This window comes from Bufo bufo, chromosome 4, assembly GCF_905171765.1.
Source record: "Bufo bufo chromosome 4, aBufBuf1.1, whole genome shotgun sequence".
Taxonomy (NCBI): domain Eukaryota; kingdom Metazoa; phylum Chordata; class Amphibia; order Anura; family Bufonidae; genus Bufo; species Bufo bufo.
Genome location: NC_053392.1, coordinates 556,252,769 through 556,274,701, shown reverse-complemented (window position 1 = coordinate 556,274,701; position 21,933 = coordinate 556,252,769). Strand labels below are relative to the sequence as shown.

Genomic DNA, 21,933 nt, shown 5'->3' with positions numbered 1-21,933 from the left:
AAATATGAAATATTAATCAGGTCCTGAATCCCACTGGGGACAAGGACTCTTGTGAGTGATTGTCATCTGTGTAGAGAGCTGAAGAATATATTACTGCTGTGACTACTGTTAATACAGGGGAGAGGGGCAGTGCTGCAGTTACTGTAAGGAACATCTGGAGCTGAATGTTGGGGGTGACATTGACTGCTCCTAGACGAACTGCAGTGACTGTGGAGGGTGTACCGCCGATAACGGGGTTGCACATTATGTTGGTGCTATATAAATAAGATGCAATACAACCAGAGTGTTATAAGACTTATTTTGTAGGAGCATATCCCACCTAGATGAGAACATTTTGGTTACTATATAGTATTCGCAAAAAAAAACATAAGACATCAAAGTAGTATACCAGCAAGGAAAGCATATGCAACGGGGAGGGATAATTTATTATGCCCTCATCACTAGAACGTGGACGTGGTTAAAGGGCTTTTCTGAGTTCTATAAAAGCTCGGGCAATCCCTTTAAATGGCCTGATAACAAATGAATGGACACTCACCAGTTTTCTCCTCTCCTTCTTCTGGCGTTGCACTTCAGTCCTCCCGCTCCTGACATCATCTTCCCGGCTGCAGCATTGACATTCCGTGCACACAGGTCACCGCTGCAGCCAATCACAAGCCTCAGCAGTACACGGGACGTCTTTGCAGAGGCCAGTGATTGGCTGCAGCGGTCACCTGTGTGCATGGAAAGTCACTGCTGCTGCGAGAAAAACAATAGAGCAGCGGTGAGGACCAGAGCTCAGTGCAGGAAGAAGCGGAGGAAAGAACTGTTGAGTATGCATTCATTTGTTATTTTAGGCTATTTACACGGGTTGCCTGAGTTTTTATTTAACTTGGACAACCCCTCTCACTAATAACATCTATCCACACCCATTTCCAAAACTGTAGTGAATGGTGTAAAAATGCAAAATGTCGCAAATGAAGGATCGCATGTCAAAGACCCATTGTAGGACTTATAAGTGTAAAGTAAAGAATTTAAGTTTTTTTTTTTTTTTTTTTTTTAAACTTCTCCACATATTTAGTATCACCGCATTCATAACAACCCAAATTATAAAATTATGACAAAATTTATCCTGCCTGGTGATCGCTATAAAAAACTAAAACTAAATACAAAGCAGCCAACATTATACCAGTGAAAACTACAAGTCATCCCACCAATATCAAGCCCCCACTCAGTTCTGTAGAAAGAAAAATAAAAAGACTTATGGGTCTTGGGAAGCGGCGATACAAAAACTTTTTCTTTGTTTAAAAAAAAAAAGGTGCAAAAGTAGTAAAACAGCAAAATAAAACAAACCCTATATGTGTTTGGTATCGCTGTAATCCTACTGACGCAGAGAATAACGTTATTAAGTTATTTATGCCGCAAAGTGAAGTTTGCTAAATTTACAACGTAAAAAGACAGCGGTATTGCTGTTTTTTTTCTCAATCTCCCCAGAAAGCGTTAACAAAAGTTAATCAATGATTATGTGGGTTCCCGAAAAAGGTGCCATTAAAAACTACAAGTTATCCAACAAAAAACAAATCTTCATACACTTACATCACTGAAAAATAAAAATGTAATGGCTCTTGGAATGCAATAGAAAATTGTTAACAAAAAAAAAATTGGTCTCAACAGTGCAAGACAGGATGGTTAAAATAAACACGAGTCAGATGGCGGGCAACTCTGGCACATTTGCTAGTCAAATCTCTGCAGTGTGGGTGGTTGCTGTATAGGTTGTTTGACTTCAGCAAATGGCATTTATCATGTAGAGCAAGTTAATACAAGGCACTTCCTAAGTAAGGTTATAAACGAACCCGAACTATAAAGTTCAGGTTCGAACCGAACTTTAGGATTTTTGGACCCCGGACCTGAACTTTTCAGTTAAATTTTGGGTTCAAGTTCGGTGTTAGGCGATTTAATGGCGCTTTTTGAAAGGCTGAAGGGCAGCCAATCAACAAGAGTTTAACTCGTGTGCCCTTAGAAGCCATCACAGCCATGCCTACTAATAGCATGGCTGTAATTGGCCAGTGCAGCATGTGACCCAGGCTCTATATAAGCTGGAGTCACGTAGCGCTGGACGTCCCTCTGCTCTTACTAGTATAGGGAGAGGATGCTGCTGCTGTAAGGGAGAGAATAGGAAAGAATCTATCTGTTGTTAACTCTGCGATCTACAGCGATTTTTATTATTATTTTTTTTTAATTTTTTTTTTTATTATTATTATTATTATTATTATTATTATTTTTTTTTTTATATTTTTTTTTTTATGTGGGTGCAATGCAACATTTTTGTACCCTGCCCTGAGCCCAGTGACACAGAAAAATAAGTTTTATCCGTCTGTTAGTTGGTGGCTATTTTGTGCAAGTTCAGTGCAGCATATGTGCCAGGGACAATAATTTTATCCTGTTCTTTTAGTTCACTGGGCAACATATACCCATTTTTAAGTGCACCTGCACTGCATATGTGCCTGGGGAAGGGAAAATAATATAGGGAATCAGTCTATGAGTTCAGGGACCCAGGGGGTGACATATTCACATTTCTTTCTGTAAAGCACAATCCAAGTAAATCCATCTGTTAGAGTCTGTGGGGACAAAGTTTTTATTTATTTTTTGCTAAAAAGTACATTTGCGCCCTGCACTGCATTTGTGATGCTGAAAGAAAATCGGTTAAATCCGTCTGTTTAATTGTGGGTGAAAAAATCTTATTTTTTTTCCCATAAAGTACCTTTGCGGCCTTTGCTGCATTTCTGACAGTCCAATACAACCAGTCAATACTGCTGTTACATTTTTGGTTGACAAATTAAAACATTTTTGTGACCGTGAAGTAATTGTATAAAATTCGCCTGTCACACTGTTGTGTGACCTCAATACATTTTTTCTCTTTATGACACAGGCACTGCCTTACTGTCAGTGAACTTAATTGTTGACTATTGGCGGTTGCATTGTCGCCTGACATAAACCATCTGTTAGTTTGGTGGGTGAACGCAAAGAATGAGAAGAGCGTCAAATAAGGGACGTGGCCCCGGTCGTGGTGCTGCTGGTGGAGCTCCTTTTGCAGGGAGAGGACGTAGTCAATCTGTGCCAGCTACACGCACAAGTGAAACACCTTCCTCAGGTGCGAGTAGGCGACAGAACCTTCAGCTTAATTTGGTAGGGCCGAATGCAGCTCTACGAATGGTGAGGCCAGAACAATTACAGGCGATAGTAGATTGGGTTGCTGACAGTGCCTCCAGTTCCTTCACATTGTCTCCCACCCAGTCTCCTGCTGAAAGATCAGAGTTGGCACCTACAGCCCATGGCCATCTGTCTCTCACCCCCTTGCAAATCAGCCAAGCAGTCTGAGCCCCAAGTCATGCAGCAGTCTCTTCTGCTTTTTGATGACTCTGCTGGCAGGGTTTCCCAGGGCCATCCACCTAGCCCTGCCCCAGAAGTGGAAGAGATTGAGTGCACCGATGCCCAACCACTTATGTTTCAGGATAAGTACATGGGAAGACCACCGCAGCACGTCTCGGATGATGACGAAACACAGGTGCCAACTGCTGCGGCTTTCTGCCGACCGACAAGGAGGGCAGGGGTGAAGACTGGGTGGAAGATGATGTGGAGGATGATGAGGTCCTCGACCCCACATGGAATCAAGGTCATGCGAGTGACGTGTGCAGTTTGGAGGAAAAGGGGTGGTCGGACAGAGACACCAGCACAGCAAAAGAGGGAGCAGGGTGCAAAAGCGTCTGTTACATTCTTGGGTGACATTTTACCATTTTTGCCGTATACAAACCCCTGCTCTGCATAGGTGACAGGGACCTAAATTTCAAAAAATCGTCTGTTACATTCTCAGGTGACATTTTACAATTTTTGCTGTATACAAACCCCTGCTCTGCATAGGTGACGGGGAACTAATTTTTGTAAAATCGTCTGTTCAATTGGTGGGTGACATGAACCCAGTTTTGCCGTGAATAAACCCCTGCTCTGCATAGGTGACGGGGACCAAAGTTTTTAAAAATAGTCTGTTCCATTGGTGGGTGACATTAACCCAATTTTGCCAATGAAAAACCCCTGCTCTGCATAGGTGACAGGGACTTAAATTTCTACAATTGGTCTTTAATTGACGCGCGCCCCCTCCTTTCATTCGATCCTTCCGCTTTAACAATTTGTCCCACATTTCCACTCGATCACATTTCAGCCATTGACCTCCCTTGGATGTGGTATCCCTTTCTCACGCTCCCTCTCCGGCGTGGAACCCTGATTCCCCGTTACTCGTGATCACCATGGTAGGCGCATAAAAGAACATCGAAAGTTGATAGAGAAGATATCCAATTAGATTGTGAACATCACGGGGACGTGCGACATGGTGGAGCAGTAAGTGTGCACACGCCTACACGAACTGACTGATGGGTCTGCCCCCTGCAACTTCTGGACAGGACTTGTCTGTACCTTGTGCAGAATAGACATGTATACCGGCTGCACCCAGCCATTGTTATACTTCAGCGCACTTTTTTTTTTATATTTCCAAATGTTTTGGGGTCTACTCAAATTTGAACAAAAAATATTAAATAAAATAAAAAGCAAAACCAAAAACCAGTGTTCGCTACCTCCTCCTCCTCCTCCACCGCTTCCACATCCACCGCCTCCTCAACCTCCTACTCCATATGGACCTCGTCCTCCTAGATCAAGATTATTATTTGTTATTTTTACGTATTTTATGTTATTTGAAGTCATTTCCCTATCCACATTTGTCTGCAGAGCACTTGCCATGCTCTTAACCACATTTTGCAGCCCTCTAGCCCTTTCCATGACTTTTTTAGAGCCATTTTAGTGCTCCAAAGTTCTGGTCCCCATTGACTTCAATGGGGTTCGGGTTCAGGGTCAAGTTCGGGTACCGAACTCAAACTTTTTTGTGAAGTTCGGCCAAACCCGAACATCCAGGTGTCCGCTCAACTCTATTCCTAAGGCTACTTTCATGCTTGCATTTGTAATTCCGGTATTAAGATCCTGTAGAGGATCTCAATACCGCAATTAAACTGATCCGTTTTGATTTAGCACATCAGGATACACCCTTTCCGTTAGGATGCGGTTGTGTGAAATCAAAACAGAAGAAATTGATCCGTCACTATATACATTGAAGGCGAGTGCGTTAGGCTTTTAAAAAAAAAAAAAAAAAAAAAAAACCCGGTTCCGTCACCATTGACTTGCATTGTTTTCAGTCCCGGATCAATTTTTTTCCGTTTTTATTACCGGACACAAAACCGCAGCTTGAAGCAGTTTTGTGTCCAGTCATAAAACGCAATCCTGCTGATACATCCTGTACAGATCTCTTTCCATTCAGAATGCATGGGGACAAAACGGAACAGTTTTTTTTCCGGTATTGAGACCCTCTGCCGAATCTCAATGCCGAAAAACAACAACGCAAGTGTGAAACAGGCCTTATGTATTGTGATTGTATATATCGCCTCCTTTGCAGGCTGGATTCAATTTTTCCATCACATTATACACGGCTCGTTTCCATGGTTACGACCACCCTGCAATCCCGCAGCAGTGGTCGTACATACACAGTATAGAAAAAAAAACGCTGGCCACTCTAGTGGCTGGGACTATGGGAGCGCACATAGGCATGCATGCTCAGCAGCTCCCCATCCTGGATACGAGCAGTTTATATTGTGATAAAAAAATCAATCCAGCCAGCAAAGGAGGCAATATGGACAATCACATTACATTAGTAAGTGCCTTGTATTAACTTTTTCTGCATGATAAATGCCACTTGCTGATGTGGGACAACGCCTCTTTAAAAAAAAATGCTGTTGCTTTGTTATGTCACCAGATGGCAGCAGTGAGTCACAAAACTGGCCCAGGGCGGTATTTAAATGCTGAAAATGTCAATCTTCTGACTAAATTGTATATAGAAGCCACAACTCCTTCATATTCCTGTAATATTACACCCGTATAACACAGTTATAGGTGACAACGTTATGGATCATGAATAAATACATTGGAATGTCACTCATTTATGTATAGGGTTAAGGCCAGGTTCACACTGCATTTAAGCCCTCCACTGGGCTTTCTGTCAGGGGAATACATGTGAATAACCTAAAACTGTATTTAAATGTATATCATGAGGGATCCATTCACTTCGGGGAGGCAGACGGAGTACAAAGGACTTGGACACTGTTTGACCTGTTTTCCTTTTGCTTCCATCTGTTTAGCCAGACAGAATACCATATGAACCCATTTGGGTATATGTCCGAATGCTTTTTTTGGGTGTTCAAACATATACCGCCCCCCGATGGAGAGCCCAGCGGAGGGCTAAACTCAGCGCGAACCCAACCTAAGGGTAACTGCATGAAAACAGCACCAAAACCTCCTAAAAATCTACACGATTTATTGCAGTTTTGGTGCATTTTTTTGTGCTGTTGTTGTGGATTTTTTACGGTGAATTTTCGGATTTTCTGTTTGTTAACAAACACATTGAGGTCTATGGGGAAAACCACTCTACAGAAGGTGTGAAATTGAAAAATGGACATGCTGTGGATTATAAAATCCGCACGGCAGGTCAATTTTTGCACAGAAGAAAAAAGCGTACAGAAGAAAAAAGCGTACAAAAGAAAAGAGTATATATGAGATTTATCGAATCCCATTCACTCTGCTGGTGCTGTATTATGCCGCAGTTTTTCTGCACGAAAATCCACGCACATAATCGGCATCGTGTGCAGACACCCTAAAGGGCTCATGCACACGACCGTAGCCTGTTTTGCAGTCTGCAAATTGCGGATGCCAGCCATGTGCGTTAAGCATTTTGTGGAACAGACCGTCCTGGCCTTTATGAAAAACGGACAAGAATAGGACATGTTCTATGTTTTTTGCGGGTGTCACGGACATACGGATGCGGACAGTACACGGTGTGCTGCCTGCATCTTTTTTTCACCCTATTGAAGTGAATGGGTCCATATCTGACCCACTCAAAATGCTGATCGGATGCGGAAAAAGAATACATTCATGTGCATGAGTCCTAACAGTGCAAGCGAGAGAGGTCTATTAGGACAGCGGGTAGTCCGTGTACTTATCTAGGTCATTCTTACGGCCTGAGCATTGCTCTTATGGAAGTGGTGCTTCAGACACTGTTCTAATTTTACATCCGAAAAACAGGGGCGAGCCTGTTCCTAGAACTGCCTCTTCAGGAAACCACAGCTCCGACTTCTCCGTGTGCAGGTTTTAGTCATTTAGATATAGTTATATATATCCATAACCCCCCTTCCTCCTAATGTGCCATGAGCAGCTTTTTGGCCCCGCATGCACCAGGGCCCGGATGCTACATCCCCGTGATCGCTCCACAGATCTCTGTGGCTAGAGGAGAGCAGTGTGTAGCCGTCCTCCTGTATTACACTAAGAAGACGTCTCAGTCATTCCTTCCAGCCTTATAAGGAGAAAATATTCGGAGATCCACGTTCCACTCAGTTTCTGTTCTCTAGGTTTCTTAATCGACGTCTGAACAGTAAAACCTCATCTCAGGACGTTACTTGGCAATTCAATGACATGTAAATGGGGGGGGAGACTTTCCATTTACTAAAAATATAATATATATATATATATATATATATATATATATCATTTTTTTAATCTAATTTTTAATACACAATCTATGAGTTCTCCTAAATCCAGGTCTGAACAGATCCCAGATCCAGTGGGCACCAGGAGCCACTTCCCTAGGAGATGCGTCTGGAGGCGCATATACCTTTATGTTTCCACTATCAGAAAGTATACCAGTACGGCCAATATACAGGGATTTTGGATCTCCAAAATACAGCAATATTTGACACCTTAAATCTTATGTCGCCATATACTTGCTTTTTCCACTTTGGTTGTTTACGTGCATCTGTTGGGTTTGTACAAAGGGGGCATTTGTGTCCCAGTCTGGTAATAGTAGGGTACCAATGGGGCTGTCAGTTGAGAATATATATATTTTTTATTGTAGAATTCTAAGCTAGTAGATAAGGATCCCCTTAATGACCGTGAATAGGTACAGAGCTGTGTAGTCCCAGTGCCTAGGTCCGTCACCACAGCTAGATTATTGATCAGTAGGGGTGCTCAGCGTCCGGCCCCTGCTGATCTGATTTTGATGATGAGCGCAGCGGCCTCCTCACAGCTCAACAAGCACAGTACATTGTATAGCGGATGTGCTTGGTATCGCGCTCAGCCCCATTCACTTCGTCACTTGGCCCAGGAAAAGCGGAGAGAAGGTCGTGGCGCTTACAGGAGCCCTGCTGCCTTCTCGAACAGCTGGTCGGCGGGGCTCCCGAATGTCAGATCCACACTGATCAGATACTGATGACCTATCCTGAGGATCTCAGAAAACCCCTTTTATTGCTTCCAATACGCTCCTTAGAAGAATCCGGCTTATTCATGAGCTCCCTCTGCCCTCCCAATAGCTGATGATTGACCGTTTTCTCCTAAGGGAGAAAAGTAAGGAGAAATCTGGCAATCATTGTGGGTGGCAGGGGAGAGGGTGCTCAGTGATAAGCCGGACTCTTCTTGGGTGCACTCTGCCAGCACTAAACTCTTAGGGGGGTCATATGTACTCCACTTTTCGGTGGGGTTCTTTTTGACTACTACATTTAGTAGTACTGTTCTTTTTATAGTCTCAACTTAAGGGCTCGTGCACACAACCGTTGGATGTTTTGCGGTCCGTAAATCGCGGATACTGGCTGTGTGCATTCCACTTTTTGCATAATGGAAAACCCCTTATAGAACAGTCCTATCTTGTCCATAATGGGCACAATACTAGGACATGTTCTGCGGAACGGACATACGTTTTTTTGCGGCCCCATTAAAGTAAATGGTTCCGCATAAGGGCTGCAAAAAACACTGAATGGACACACAAAAAAAAATGTTTGTGTGCTTGAGCCCTAATTGAAACTCTCCTGGATAAAAAAATTAAATAAAAAACCTTTATCATCTGACAGTGTGGAAATACAAAGGCTCATTCTTCAATATGAATAGGACCTTTATTTTAGCTACGGATATTAAATTGTCATCCTGCTTAATCAAGCCAATGTTCCAGCAGCTTCCGCTGCTCTACTCCCCTCTCCTGGACCTGCCTCCTGCTGTGGCCTGCTTGCTGGCTCGGCCTCTCCTCCTGTGCCTGACCCATAGGGCGCTCCTGCTCCCTCTGGCTCTTAAGCCAATGGCTGTTACTTCTGGGGTACTTTAGGCACCTGTGGGAAAGTGCCTGAGCATAAGGTTCCTAGGTTGTGTTCCCTGCAAAGGTGTGCTGATCTGTTGTCTGCCCTTGTACTGACCTCTGTCTGTTTACCATATTTTGACCCTCTGCTGACTGACCTTACTTGTGCCTGTTACCTGTATTGCTTCGGTGCTGCCTGCTCTGACCTCAAACTCATTCCCGTATTGCATGTACTCCCCCAGCCCTGACTTGCGCCTGACTACAATTCTGCCTGACCTCTTGCTGCCCTGCATTGATGGTCCCACACCCACTGCCATAACAGGTATATTATTAGTAATTGTATGTGTTCCCTGGAAATATTTTATATGGAAATTTTCATTGGATTTCCCTAAGTTTTCATGTTTTTATAAACCTCTGTCATCTGACTTATTTCTTGGTAGCACATTGTCTTGACCATTTTAATTTTCCAAGGTTTTATTTAACCTTCTATGATTTTTTTCAACTACACAAATGATTTCACGTGTCCATAAAAAAAAGTATAAAATAGATGGAATAAGCAATCCAGAACACATCTCAATCTAATAATTGTATTCATTTATGTTAAAGTCCCATTACGTCCTGGACCCTGTACATGTGAAGGGGATGTACCGACATAATATAAAGCAAAAACAGGTAGAATAAGCATGGACTAACTTACTGACGGGGTGGTACAGAGGTGGAGAGGCCCCTTCCCACCAGGTCATACAATCCTTTTCTTTTTCTTTGGAGTTACTCACTTTAGATGAAGCTTAGGTAGGGTACTGGCTCTCCTTAAAGAAACCAGCTGTGTATGGAGACTTGGTGGCAATGCTGTATGGGAAAATAATATGCAAAGAGATCTCTCCCCAGGAAAGAGCACCTAGTGCCACCTTTTGGAAGCGGCTTTGAGTCAAAGTCTGACTTGTTAACAATATTGTGTCTCTTTGGCCTCATGCACACGACCGTTGTTTTATTCCATGTCCGTTGTTCCGTTTTTCGTGATTTTCTGCGTCCGTGATCCGTGGTTCCAGTCCATCAAAAAAATATACCTGTCCTATTTTTTTTTCACGGAAAACGGTTCGCGGACCCATTCAAGTCAATTGGACCGTGAAAAAACGTGGAGGCACACAAGATTGTCATCCGCGTCCGTTTTTTTCCTATCATTTGCATGGCAAACTTGACCTTTTTTTAACTTTCCTTCATGTCTGGTGATCCTCCAAAAATAAAGGAAGACACACGGAAACAAAAACGGAAACGGATCACGGAACAACAGAACCCCATTTTGCGGAACGGAACACAACAACGGTCGTGTGCATGAGGCCTTTGTATATTGTTTTACCATGGAGCACTTCCAGTAAGTCTCCGTACACAGCTGGTCTCTTTAAGGAAATTCAGCATCCTGCTTAAACTGCTTCCAAGGCATCAAACTCAGCCAGACAGAATCCTTCTCCGTACTGATGAGGAGCAAGCACCCCAAACCAACTGTCTACGGACGGATATTTAGCTTGGCTATCTTCTCTTGTCATTTCCCAAGGCTTGTTAAAAAGTCAGACTTTGACTCGTAGGAAGCCACTTCCAGAAGGTGGCGCTAAAGAGATGGTTCTGGGAGATTCCTCTTTGCATATCACTTTAGTGTGCCCATCTACGGACTCTTTCTGTGCAGACTATCCTCAGGGATTTTTCTAGATCTTAGGCTACTTTCACACTAGCGTTTTTTAATCCTATGACGGATCTCAATAGCAGAAGAAAACGCTTCAGTTTTGTCCCCATTTATTGTCAATGGGGACAAAACTGAACGAAACGGAATGCACCAAAATGCATTCCGTTCCGTTTGGTTGTGTCCCCATCGTGGACAGAATGACGCAGCAAGCAGTGTTTTTCTGTCCGCGATATGGTGCGGAGCAAGACGGATCCATCCTGACACACAATGTAAGTCAACGGGGACGGGTCCGTTTTCTATGACACAATAGAAAACTGATCCGTCCCCTATTGACTTTCAGTGGTGTTCATGACAGATCCGTCATGGCTATAGAAGACGTAATACAACCGTATCCGTTCATGACGGATGCATGCGGTTGTATTACTGTAACGGAAGCGTTTTTGGCAGATCCAAGTCGCGCACCGTGCCAGCGCTGCCTTCCCTTCATTGTTTACCTGCTCGCCGTCGACTGTGGAGAGATGAGCAGTGTAATTACAAACCGTCCCATTTACTTCTATGGGACGGCTCGTTCCTATACACTTGAATATGAAGAAGCCGTCCCATAGAAGTGAATGGGACGACTGAGATGTAATTACACTGCTCACCGTTGCAATGTCGACGGCGAGCAGGTAAACAATAAAGGGAAGGGTGCGCTGGCACGGAGCGCATCGTTCTCCTCAACCAGCTGCCGGGTGTAGGACCCCCGCCGATCTGATATTGATGACCTATCCTGAGTATAGGCCATCAATATAAATATCTCGGAAAACCCCTTTAAGGGAAATGTTAAAAACATGTTAAAACATTTCTGTACGTGGAGGTGACAGGTCCTCTTTACAATGCACATGGCTGTAAGACACGAGACTTCCCTTACCTGAAAATATAACAAAATGATTTGTTGACCGGGAAACTTTTGTGATTCTCATTGATTTCATTTGGGATCATAATTGGATTTCATTGATGGAAAAATATTTGGCGGACGCACAGAAAATATTTATATACATATCCATCAAGCAAACATGGTTGATAATAAAATGGCTGCACGCAGAAAATATTTAGCTGCAGATAATCCTGTCCGCTCTGTGCACAACAAAAGGCTTCAGTCGGAAGCTCTCAGACCAATATCTAATGGGCCGGCTGCTCCATTATTAAACACCTTCCCAACAACAAACACGGTTTGGATTAAAGTTTCCTTCCTCGCTCCCTGGTGACGGCCCGCGTGAAGAGGAGGATTAAGGCTGTAGAGTCTCTTAAACAGATACTTGACCTGAAAGCAGCAGGAGGGTTGGCAGCACTCCGACCCATTCACACAGCTCACCGGTGCCCTGCACTCAAGTGATCTCCTCGGTAGTTGAATCATTGTGCTGTGATGCCAGGGGCCACACAATGCCGCGGCCGGTCACCCTAGCGTGTGCATACGCCGTGCCAGATTGTCATTACAACAAATCCTGGAAGCCACTTTGCCTACTGGTTACCGCTAGTGCATTAAAGGGGTTAGCCCATTCAGCTCTGCAGCCACCGATTATTTTAGTAATCAAGTATTCTACTGATTTAATCCAACGATTAATCGAGTAATATGGGAAAAAAGTCATTAAAAGAACGTTTTCCTTTATAAAAACTCATCAGCCCCCCTTCCCCTGCCATCAGGCTCCCCCACCCATGCCATCAGGCTCCCCTCCAACGACACTCCACAGATCTTCCATCCTCTTCTTCACGCGATGCACTGGGACCTGACGTCACACAGTATCAGGTCATAGCGTGCGCTTACGTGCACTACATCCTGACGATCAGGAGGACATTGCAGCGTGGTGCCAGCCGGCGGGAGACCACGGAGCGGTGAGTAATAGCAAGCACCTCACTCGCGCTCCGTGGTCACATGGCACAAACGAATTCTCGATGCAAAAAATTAGCATTGAGGATTTTTTTGGTGTCGAGTTACTCGATTGATTCGGGTAATCGTTTCAGCCCTACCCATGATTAGTGCCCAAAAAGAAAATCGTAGTACATGACAATATCTTTGTAATAAAGCCAGAACCAGCCCTGTACCTCACATGGATTCAGAGATCCCCCATTCATTGTTCCAATTGTTCTGCTAGATTTATCTGAAGCTGGCTGCTCAGGGACATGTCCTTTCTGCTGCAGCTCAGGGACATGTCCTTTCTGCTGCAGCTCAGGGACATGTCCTTTCTGCTGCAGCTCTCTCCCTATCTGAACTTAGGAGGCAGTTGAAGTAGAGAACTGAGCATGTGCGTCCACCTCAGCGAGATGGACAGAGAAATAAGGAAAAGAACAAACCACAGACGGTGCTATACAGATACATTTTATTGAATAATTCACAAAATTTTTAATGACACGTAATTATTCTGATCTGGTTTGAAAACTGCTACATATGTTTTGTGGTCAACCCCTTTAAAGGGGGGGGGGGTCTGTTGTTTAATTGATGCAATTGTTAACATACAGATTATCTGGTATAGTTCACAATTCCAAAGTGGTCCCCAAGAGATCTCTGGGAGGAACTTTCTATGTCTGGACTTTCTCCTGCCTCGAGGAGCATCTTTCCGCCCTGCGCAAACAATCAAACACATGGTGCAAGCGGCTTCCGCTGCAGATTTTATTGCAGAAATTTACACGATTGAAAATCTGTTCCATTCATTTGACTGGGGCGGCAGACACATGGATTTCCACAAGCCCCATAGCTGAATAGAACTGGTTTTCATTTGTGGAAATTTCTGTAACAAAATTTGCAGCGCGTGAAGGCGCCCTAAATCTTCTGCTGAAATACAGAACCTATTAGAGAAGCAAACTTCAGTAAAAAATTGATCCCCTTATAATAGGTTTGTAAATAGCAGTGATATAATGCACTATTAGGCCGTCCCCCACGAAAATATATTCACTTTTCTTTGCTATAGGGCTCTTTCACACGAGCGGATCCCGTGCGGGTAATCTGCTGCGTGAAAGAGTGCCAAGACCCGTTACGGACAGCAGAGACACGGAGCATTAACATGATTGATAACGTTCTGTGCCTCTCTGATCTTTTTACTACAAAATAACGGTGAGATAAAGTTGTCACTGTGATTTTTTAGCAAAAAAAATCACAGAGAGAATGAGATAATGCTCCGTATTATCATGTTAATGCTCTGTGTCTCTGCTATCCAGAGCGGGGCTTGGCTGTCTTTCACGCAGCTGATTCCACGCACTGGATCCACTGGCGTGAAAGAGCTCATATACCGGTACTTTTCTATGCACTTTGATATATTCACTTTTTTATATATATATATATATATATATATATATATATATATATATATACACACTGCTCAAAAAAATAAAGGGAACACTTAAACAACACAATGTAACTCCAAGTCAATCACACTTCTGTGAAATTAAACTGTCCACTTAGGAAGCAACACTGAGTGACAATCAATTTCACATGCTGTTGTGCAAATAGGATAGACAACAGGTGGAAATTATAGGCAATTAGCAAGACACCCCCAATAGAGGAGTGGTTCTGCAGGTGGTGACCACAGACCACCTCTCAGTTCCTATGCTTCCTGGCTGATGTTTTGGTCACTTTTGAATGCTGGCGGTGCTTTCACTCTAGTGGTAGCATGAGACGGAGTCTACAACCCACACAAGTGGCTCAGGTAGTGCAGCTTATCCAGGATGGCACATCAATGCGAGCTGTGGCAAGAAGGTTTGCTGTGTCTGTCAGCGTAGTGTCCAGAGCATGGAGGCGCTACCAGGAGACAGGCCAGTACATCAGGAGACGTGGAGGAGGCCGTAGGAGGGCAACAACCCAGCAGCAGGACCGCTACCTCCGCCTTTGTGCAAGGAGGAACAGGAGGAGCACTGCCAGAGCCCTGCAAAATGACCTCCAGCAGGCCACAAATGTGCATGTGTCTGCTCAAACGGTCAGAAACAGACTCCATGAGGGTGATATGAGAGCCCGACGTCCACAGGTGGGGGTTGTGCTTACAGCCCAACACCGTGCAGGACGTTTGGCATTTGCCAGAGAACACCAAGATTGGAAAATTCGCCACTCTGGCCCTGTGCTCTTCACAGAGGAAAGCAGGTTCACACTGAGCACATATGACAGACGTGACAGAGTCTGGAGACGCCGTGGAGAACGTTCTGCTGCCTGCAACATCCTCCAGCATGACCGGTTTGGCATTGGGTCAGTAATGGTGTGGGGTGGCGTTTCTTTGGAGGGCCGCACAGCCCTCCATGTGCTCGCCAGTGGTAGCCTGACTGCCATTAGGTACCGAGATGAGATCCTCAGACCCCTTGTGAGACCATATGCTGGTGTGGTTGGCCCTGGGTTCCTCCTCATGCAAGACAATGCTAGACCTCATGTGGCTGGAGTGTGTCAGCAGTTCCTGCAAGACGAAGGCATTGATGCTATGGACTGGCCCGCCCGTTCCCCAGACCTGAATCCAATTGAGCACATCTGGAACATCATGTCTCGCTCTATCCACGTGACGTTGCACCACAGACTGTCCAGGAGTTGGCAGATGCTTTAGTCCAGGTCTGGGAGGAGATCCCTCAGGAGACCGTCCGCCACCTCATCAGGAGCATGCACAGGCGTTGTAGGGAGGTCATACAGGCACGTGGAGGCCACACACACTACTGAGCCTCATTTTGACTTGTTTTAAGGACATTACATCAAAGTTGGATCAGCCTGTAGTGTGTTTTTCCACTTTGATTTTGAGTGCGATTCCAAATTCAGACCTCCATGAGTTGAAAAATTAGATTTCCATTTTTTTATTTTTGTGTGATTTTGTTGTCAGCACATTCAACTATGTAAAGAACAAAGTATTTCAGAAGAATATTTAATTAATTCAGATCTAGGATGTGTTATTTTTGTGTTCCCTTTATTTTTTTGAGCAGTGCATATATATATAAATAGATTATATATGATCTATTTAGAATTTCTAACATTTTGAATTGGACAGCTGAAGGACTTCGCTGGTTATTATCTGACTTTGGGGGGTGGGGGGGGCGGGCTCTTTGTCACATACCCGTATTCACAGCATGTTATCATAGTTTCTGGACTTTTAATGCACTGTTCTTATCAGTCTTTCCTTCTTCTGTTTTCAGTCAATCGTATCTGCAGATATGGATGTAAACCAGATTGATGCCTTCCTGACAGCACAGACTAAAAAACAAGGAGGAATCACCGCGGAGCAATCTCTGGTCATTGCGAAATTTTGGAAGAATCACAAGAAGAAAATTCGGGAAAGTGTCATCAACATGAGCAGGTGGGAAAACACTCTTAAGAGCCTGAAGTGGAGGATCGATGTAAAATCGCAGTCCAGGCACACAGACCAAGGAAACAGCTCTGCCGCCATTGTAGAGATGGAGATTGGAACAAAAGGCCAGGTAAGGAGCAGGTGCTGTTATCGGCGCTGTGCACGCAGTAGGCAGGTGCGTGGAGTCATTACTGTGCGGTACATCGAGAGATTTAGATTTCCTATGAAGACAGATTTGTTTGATATTACGGTGCAGTGCATTGTCCCATCTGCCTCTCTCATTTATTATCCTGGTAGTGTTTGTTTTGTACTGTTTATACTGGTATTTTACAATGCATTTATACCGCTCTTATACACTTTAATCTCCGGGTGTTCTGGTTTGTGTCCACTGTCGCTGTGCCACACTTTGTTCCGGCTGTGCTAGCTGCTTATTTATTGCTATGCATGGTTGGATAGATGGCGGAGGAGATAGCGGTCATCCAGCAGCTGTCTGTTATGTATTATGTGCACCACCTCACATCTGGAGCTTCTCCGCCTAGGACCCCTTAGGAGCCCCCATACAGTTTTAGTAGCTGAGGGCCAAACATTCACACTCAGTTCTGCTGAGAGAAAATGTGATCTGAATGGGGAGAGAGGACAAAGACGCTGCCAGGTACTTATGGCGGTGGTAAAATACAAATATCAGGCAAAAAATGACATTCGTCTGACAGAGGATCAGTGGGTTCAGCCGACGATACTCTGTGTATGGAGCTCTTTAAAGTCTTTACCTGGAAGTCTCTGATGTTAATAACACTTTACCTTTTACTGCTCCCTGTGGGAATATTAATCTGACAGTGTGGCCCAAAAAAATTTGTATGTCTGTGTATGCCATAGACTTAAAGGAGTTTTTCAGATTTAATATTGATGACCTATCCTCACCTGAGAGGTCCGGCGCAGCTGAGCCCGACCCGAGAGGTCCGGCGCAGCTGAGCCCGACCCGAGAGGTCCGGCGCAGCTGAGCCCGACCCGAGAGGTCCGGCGCAGCTGAGCCCGACCCGAGAGGTCCGGCGCAGCTGAGCCCGACCCGAGAGGTCCGGCGCAGCTGAGCCCGACCCGAGAGGTCCAACATGGAAAGATGGCTAATAATTTCCATTGTCATTGTTGATAGCATATTTTTAATTAGAAGAATCGGGCTCATAGGTTTGAAATGCCCCATAATGCCCGGGCCCCTCACACGCAATGTACTTACCTCACTCCCCGGCTCACTCGTCGCTTCTGAAACCCGCATGGCCGTCGCTGCATCAACCCATCACGTGGAAGAAATCATCTGGCGTTGGGAGGGCAGTCAATAGCAGGCCGCAACGGGAACGAGCGTTCCTAGCGTTCCTAGGCCTCCTAGGCTTGTTCCCATCACTGTCTGCTATTGGCTGGCCCCCATCTGACGCCGGATGTTTTCATCTAGGCAACTGGGAGATGCAGCGGTGGCTTTGCGGGGACCAGGAGCGACTAGGATGCCAGGTAAGTACATTGTGTGTGAGAGGCCCGGGCACTTGGGGGTGCATTTCAGGGGTTGGATAACCCCTTTAACTTTATCCTCTCTTTCGGCCTTTACCAAATCCTATGGAAGCATGCTTTATAATTTTAGAGTTCAGACAGTAAAATGATGCTGTTCAATTTTGTGACAAAATTGCACTTCACCCCCTGTTCTGAGTCCACAAAACAATTTATTGCGTAGGTTAAACCTGTGCAATAAATTGACACCATCATTTAGGATAATCGGTGTATCTGATAAAATGAATAGAAAGTAAATGGCCCCAATGTAAAGTACAACTGATCTTGCAAAAAACAAAGCCTCATATTATTTCATCAAGCAAAAAATAAAAAGTGCTCTGGTCTTGGAGAGGTGACGTTTTGGGGGGCAGTCACTTTTTCATAATGATCCAAAAACGTTGTTACGTTATGTTATATTATGTGTTTGGTGTGTTCTCCCGTCGATTATTACCCGCAGCCGTGTGCTGATGGCACCCAGAAGGTTCCTGCGTTCAGATGCACACATGGTTGACTAGAAGCTTTGTGAGGATTTCTGGAAATGTGAGAACATCGCACAACACGGGAATTCAGCTGTGGCTCATCGCCGCATTCGTTATATGACATGAGGCCACGTACAGGAGACATGTCCATATACTCTGCCACTGCTCACTTGTTATTTCATTAAAGGGGTTATCCTGGAAAAGCTAATGGTGACTTATCCTCCAAATAGGTCATCTTATCACATCAGCAGGGTTCAGAGTCCCGCCATCCCCACCGATCAGCTGGTTCAGGGAGCTCACCGGACCTCTGGCGAACCATGTAGGCTCTCGCCAGCTTATCAAGCAGAGCGCCGTACACTGTATACCGGCTGTGCTTAGTACTGCAGCTCAGCCCTATTGACTTGAATGGGGCTAAGCTGCAACTAGGCCATGTGACTGATGTACAGTGACGTCACTGGCCTCGGAAGAGGCTGCAGCTCTCAAGGCAGCTAATTGGCGGGGCTCCCGGGTGTTGCACCCTCGCAGATCTGATACTGATGACCTATCCTGAGGATAAGTCCTAAATATCTTTTCCTTGATAACCCCTTTAAATCAGATAGCTATATAGAATCCAGTTATGCCTGTTCTTCATGGTACAGCACTCGGCAATCTACGGCGCTCCCATAGAGAATGAATGGAGCAGCAATGGACATGCACGACCTGTCTCTCCATCAGAACAGGGGAACACGACCCTATTCTCAGGATCGGTGAGGGTCCCAGCAATCAGACTCCCAGCGATCGGCAACTTATCCTCTACTATCCTGTGGAGAGGGGATAACTTATAAACTTGGCACAACCCCTTTAAGAAATGGATCCAATAAAGACTGGAGTTAAACTGATACTGATAGATATTCATTTTTTCAATCTATTTTTATTTTCTGGTTGTAGATTTATTTATTTTTTATTCTGTTTACATAATTATGGTGGCAGCCATATTACCTGAGCTGCTGTCAATAGCATTCAGAGGTATGATTTACAGGGGCCACATGGATCCTAGCAATCTGTAGACTGGAGATGAGGTATTGACTTTAGGGCTGCGTGATTTTGGAAAAAAATAAAAAATTAATCTTGAACTTTATGGACGATTATTAATTAGAATCTAAATTTATTTATTTTTTTCTTACTAAATTAACTTTAAAAACTGCACTGAATATCTAGGGGGTGTCCTGTAAATTGGAATGTCCTGTATATAAGAGGTGCATTGTATATAGGGAGATTGTCCTGTATATAAGGGGTGCATGGTATATAGAGGAGGTGGTGTGCTGTATATACACATACTACTAATATATATACAGTCAGGTCCATAAATATTGGGACATCACAATGGATTTGAAATGAAACGAACAAGATGTGCTTTAACTGCAGACTGTCAGCTTTAATTTGAGGGTATTTACATCCAAATCAGGTGAACGGTGTAGGAATTACAACAGTTTGCATATGTGCCTCCTACTTGTTAAGGGCCCAAAAGTAATGGGACAATTGGCTTCTCAGCTGTTCCATGGCCAGGTGTGTGTTATTCCCTCATTATCCCAATTACAATGAGCAGATAAAAGGTCCAGAGTTCATTTCAAGTGTGCTATTTGCATTTGGAATCTGTTGCTGTCAACTCTCAAGATGAGATCCAAAGAGCTGTCACTATCAGTGAAGCAAGCCGTCATTAGGCTGTAAAAGCAAAACAAACCCATCAGAGAGATAGCAAAAACATTAGGCGTGGCCAAAACAACTGTTTGGAACATTCATAAAAAGAAGGAACGCACTGGTGAGCTCAGCAACACCATAAGACCCGGAAGACCACGGAACACAACTGTGGTGGATGACTGAAGAATTTTTTCCCTGGTGAAGAAAACACCATTCACAACAGTTGGCCAGATCAAGAACACTCTCCAGGAGGTAGGTATATGTGTGTCAAAGTCAACAATCAATAGAAGACTTCACCAGAGTGAATACATAGGGTTCACCATAAGATGTAAACCATTGGTGAGCCTCAAAAACAGGAAGGACAGATTAGATTTTGCCAAACGGCATCTAAAAAAGCCTTCACAGTTCTGGAACAACATCCTATGGACAGATGAGACCAAGATCAACTTGTACCAAAGTGATGGGAAGAGAAGAGTATGGAGAAGGAAAAGAACTGCTCATGATCCTAAGCATACTACCTCATCAGTGAAGCCTAATGGTGGTAGTGTCATGGCGTGGGCATGTATGGCTGCCAATGGAACTGGTTCTCTTGTATTTATTGATGATGTGACTGCTGACAAAAGCAGCAGGATGAATTCTGAAGTGTTTCGGGCAATATTATCTGCTCATATTCAGCCAAATGCTTCAGAACTCATTGGACGGCGCTTCACAGTGCAGATGGACAATGACCCAAAGCATACTGCAAAAGCAACCAAAGAGTTTTTTAAGGGAAAGAAGTGGAATGTTATGCAATGGCCAAGTCAATCACCTGACCTGAATCCGATTGAGCGTGCATTTCACTTGCTGAAGACAAAACTGAAGGGAAAATACCCTAAGAACAAGCAGGAACTGAAGACAGTTGCAGTAGAGGCCTGGCAGAGCATCACCAGGGATGAAACCCAGCGTCTGGTGATGTCGATGCGTTCCAGACTTCAGGCTGTAATTGACTGCAAAGGATTTGCAATCAAGTATTAAAAAGTGAAAGTTTGATTTTATAAAGATTATTATTCTGTCCCATTACTTTTGGTTCCTTAACAAGTGGGAGGCACAGATGCAAACTGTTGTAATTCCTACAGCGTTCACCTGATTTGGATGTAAATACCCTCAAATTAAAGCTGACAGTCTGCAGTTAAAGCACATCCACTCAAATCCATTGTGGTGGTGTATAGAGCCAGAAATGTTAGAATTGTGTCAATGTCCCAATATTTATGGACCTGACTGTGTGTGTGTGTGTATATATATATATATATATATGTATATATATATATATATATATATATATATATATACACTGCTCAAAAAAATAAAGGGAACACAAAAATAACACATCCTAGATCTGAATTAATTAAATATTCTTCTGAAATACTTTGTTCTTTACATAGTTCAATGTGCTGACAACAAAATCACACACAAATTTTAAAATGGATATCAAATTTTTCAACCCATGGAGGTCTGCATTTGGAGTCACACTCAAAATTAAAGTGGAAAAACACACTACAGGCTGATCCAACTTTGATGTAATGTCCTTAAAACAAGTCAAAATGAGGCTCAGTAGTGTGTGTGGCCTCCACGTGCCTGTATGACCTCCCTACAACACCTGTGCATGCTCCTGATGAGGTGGCGGACGGTCTCCTGAGGGACCTCCTCCCAGACCTGGACTAAAGCATCTGCCAACTCCTGGACAGTCTGTGGTGCAACGTGACGTTGGTGGATAGAGCGAGACATGATGTCCCAGATGTGCTCAATTGGATTCAGGTCTGGGGAACGGGCGGGCCAGTCCATAGCATCAATGCCTTCGTCTTGCAGGAACTGCTGACACACTCCAGCCACATGAGGTCTACCATTGTCTTGCATTAGGAGAAACCCAGGGCCAACCGCACCAGCATATGGTCTCACAAGGGGTCTGAGGATCTCATCTCGGTACCTAATGGCAGTCAGGCTACCTCTGGCGAGCACATGGAGGGCTGTGCGGCCCTCCAAAGAAATGCCACCCCACACCATTACTTACCCAATGCCAAACTGGTCATGCTGGAGGATGTTGCAGGCAGCAGAACGTTCTCCACG

At 44.3% G+C, this 21,933-nt stretch overlaps 1 protein-coding gene across 1 annotated transcript in view; it reads left to right on the top strand.

Annotated features, from left to right (window-relative positions):
* Positions 1-21,933, top strand: part of COMMD1 (copper metabolism domain containing 1) — a 113,477-nt gene that overhangs the window by 20,909 nt on the left and 70,635 nt on the right. The window contains exon 2 of the mRNA XM_040427539.1: positions 15,993-16,274. Within this exon, the coding sequence (XP_040283473.1) occupies positions 15,993-16,274 (282 nt within the window). The remainder of the gene's footprint in view (positions 1-15,992; positions 16,275-21,933) is intronic.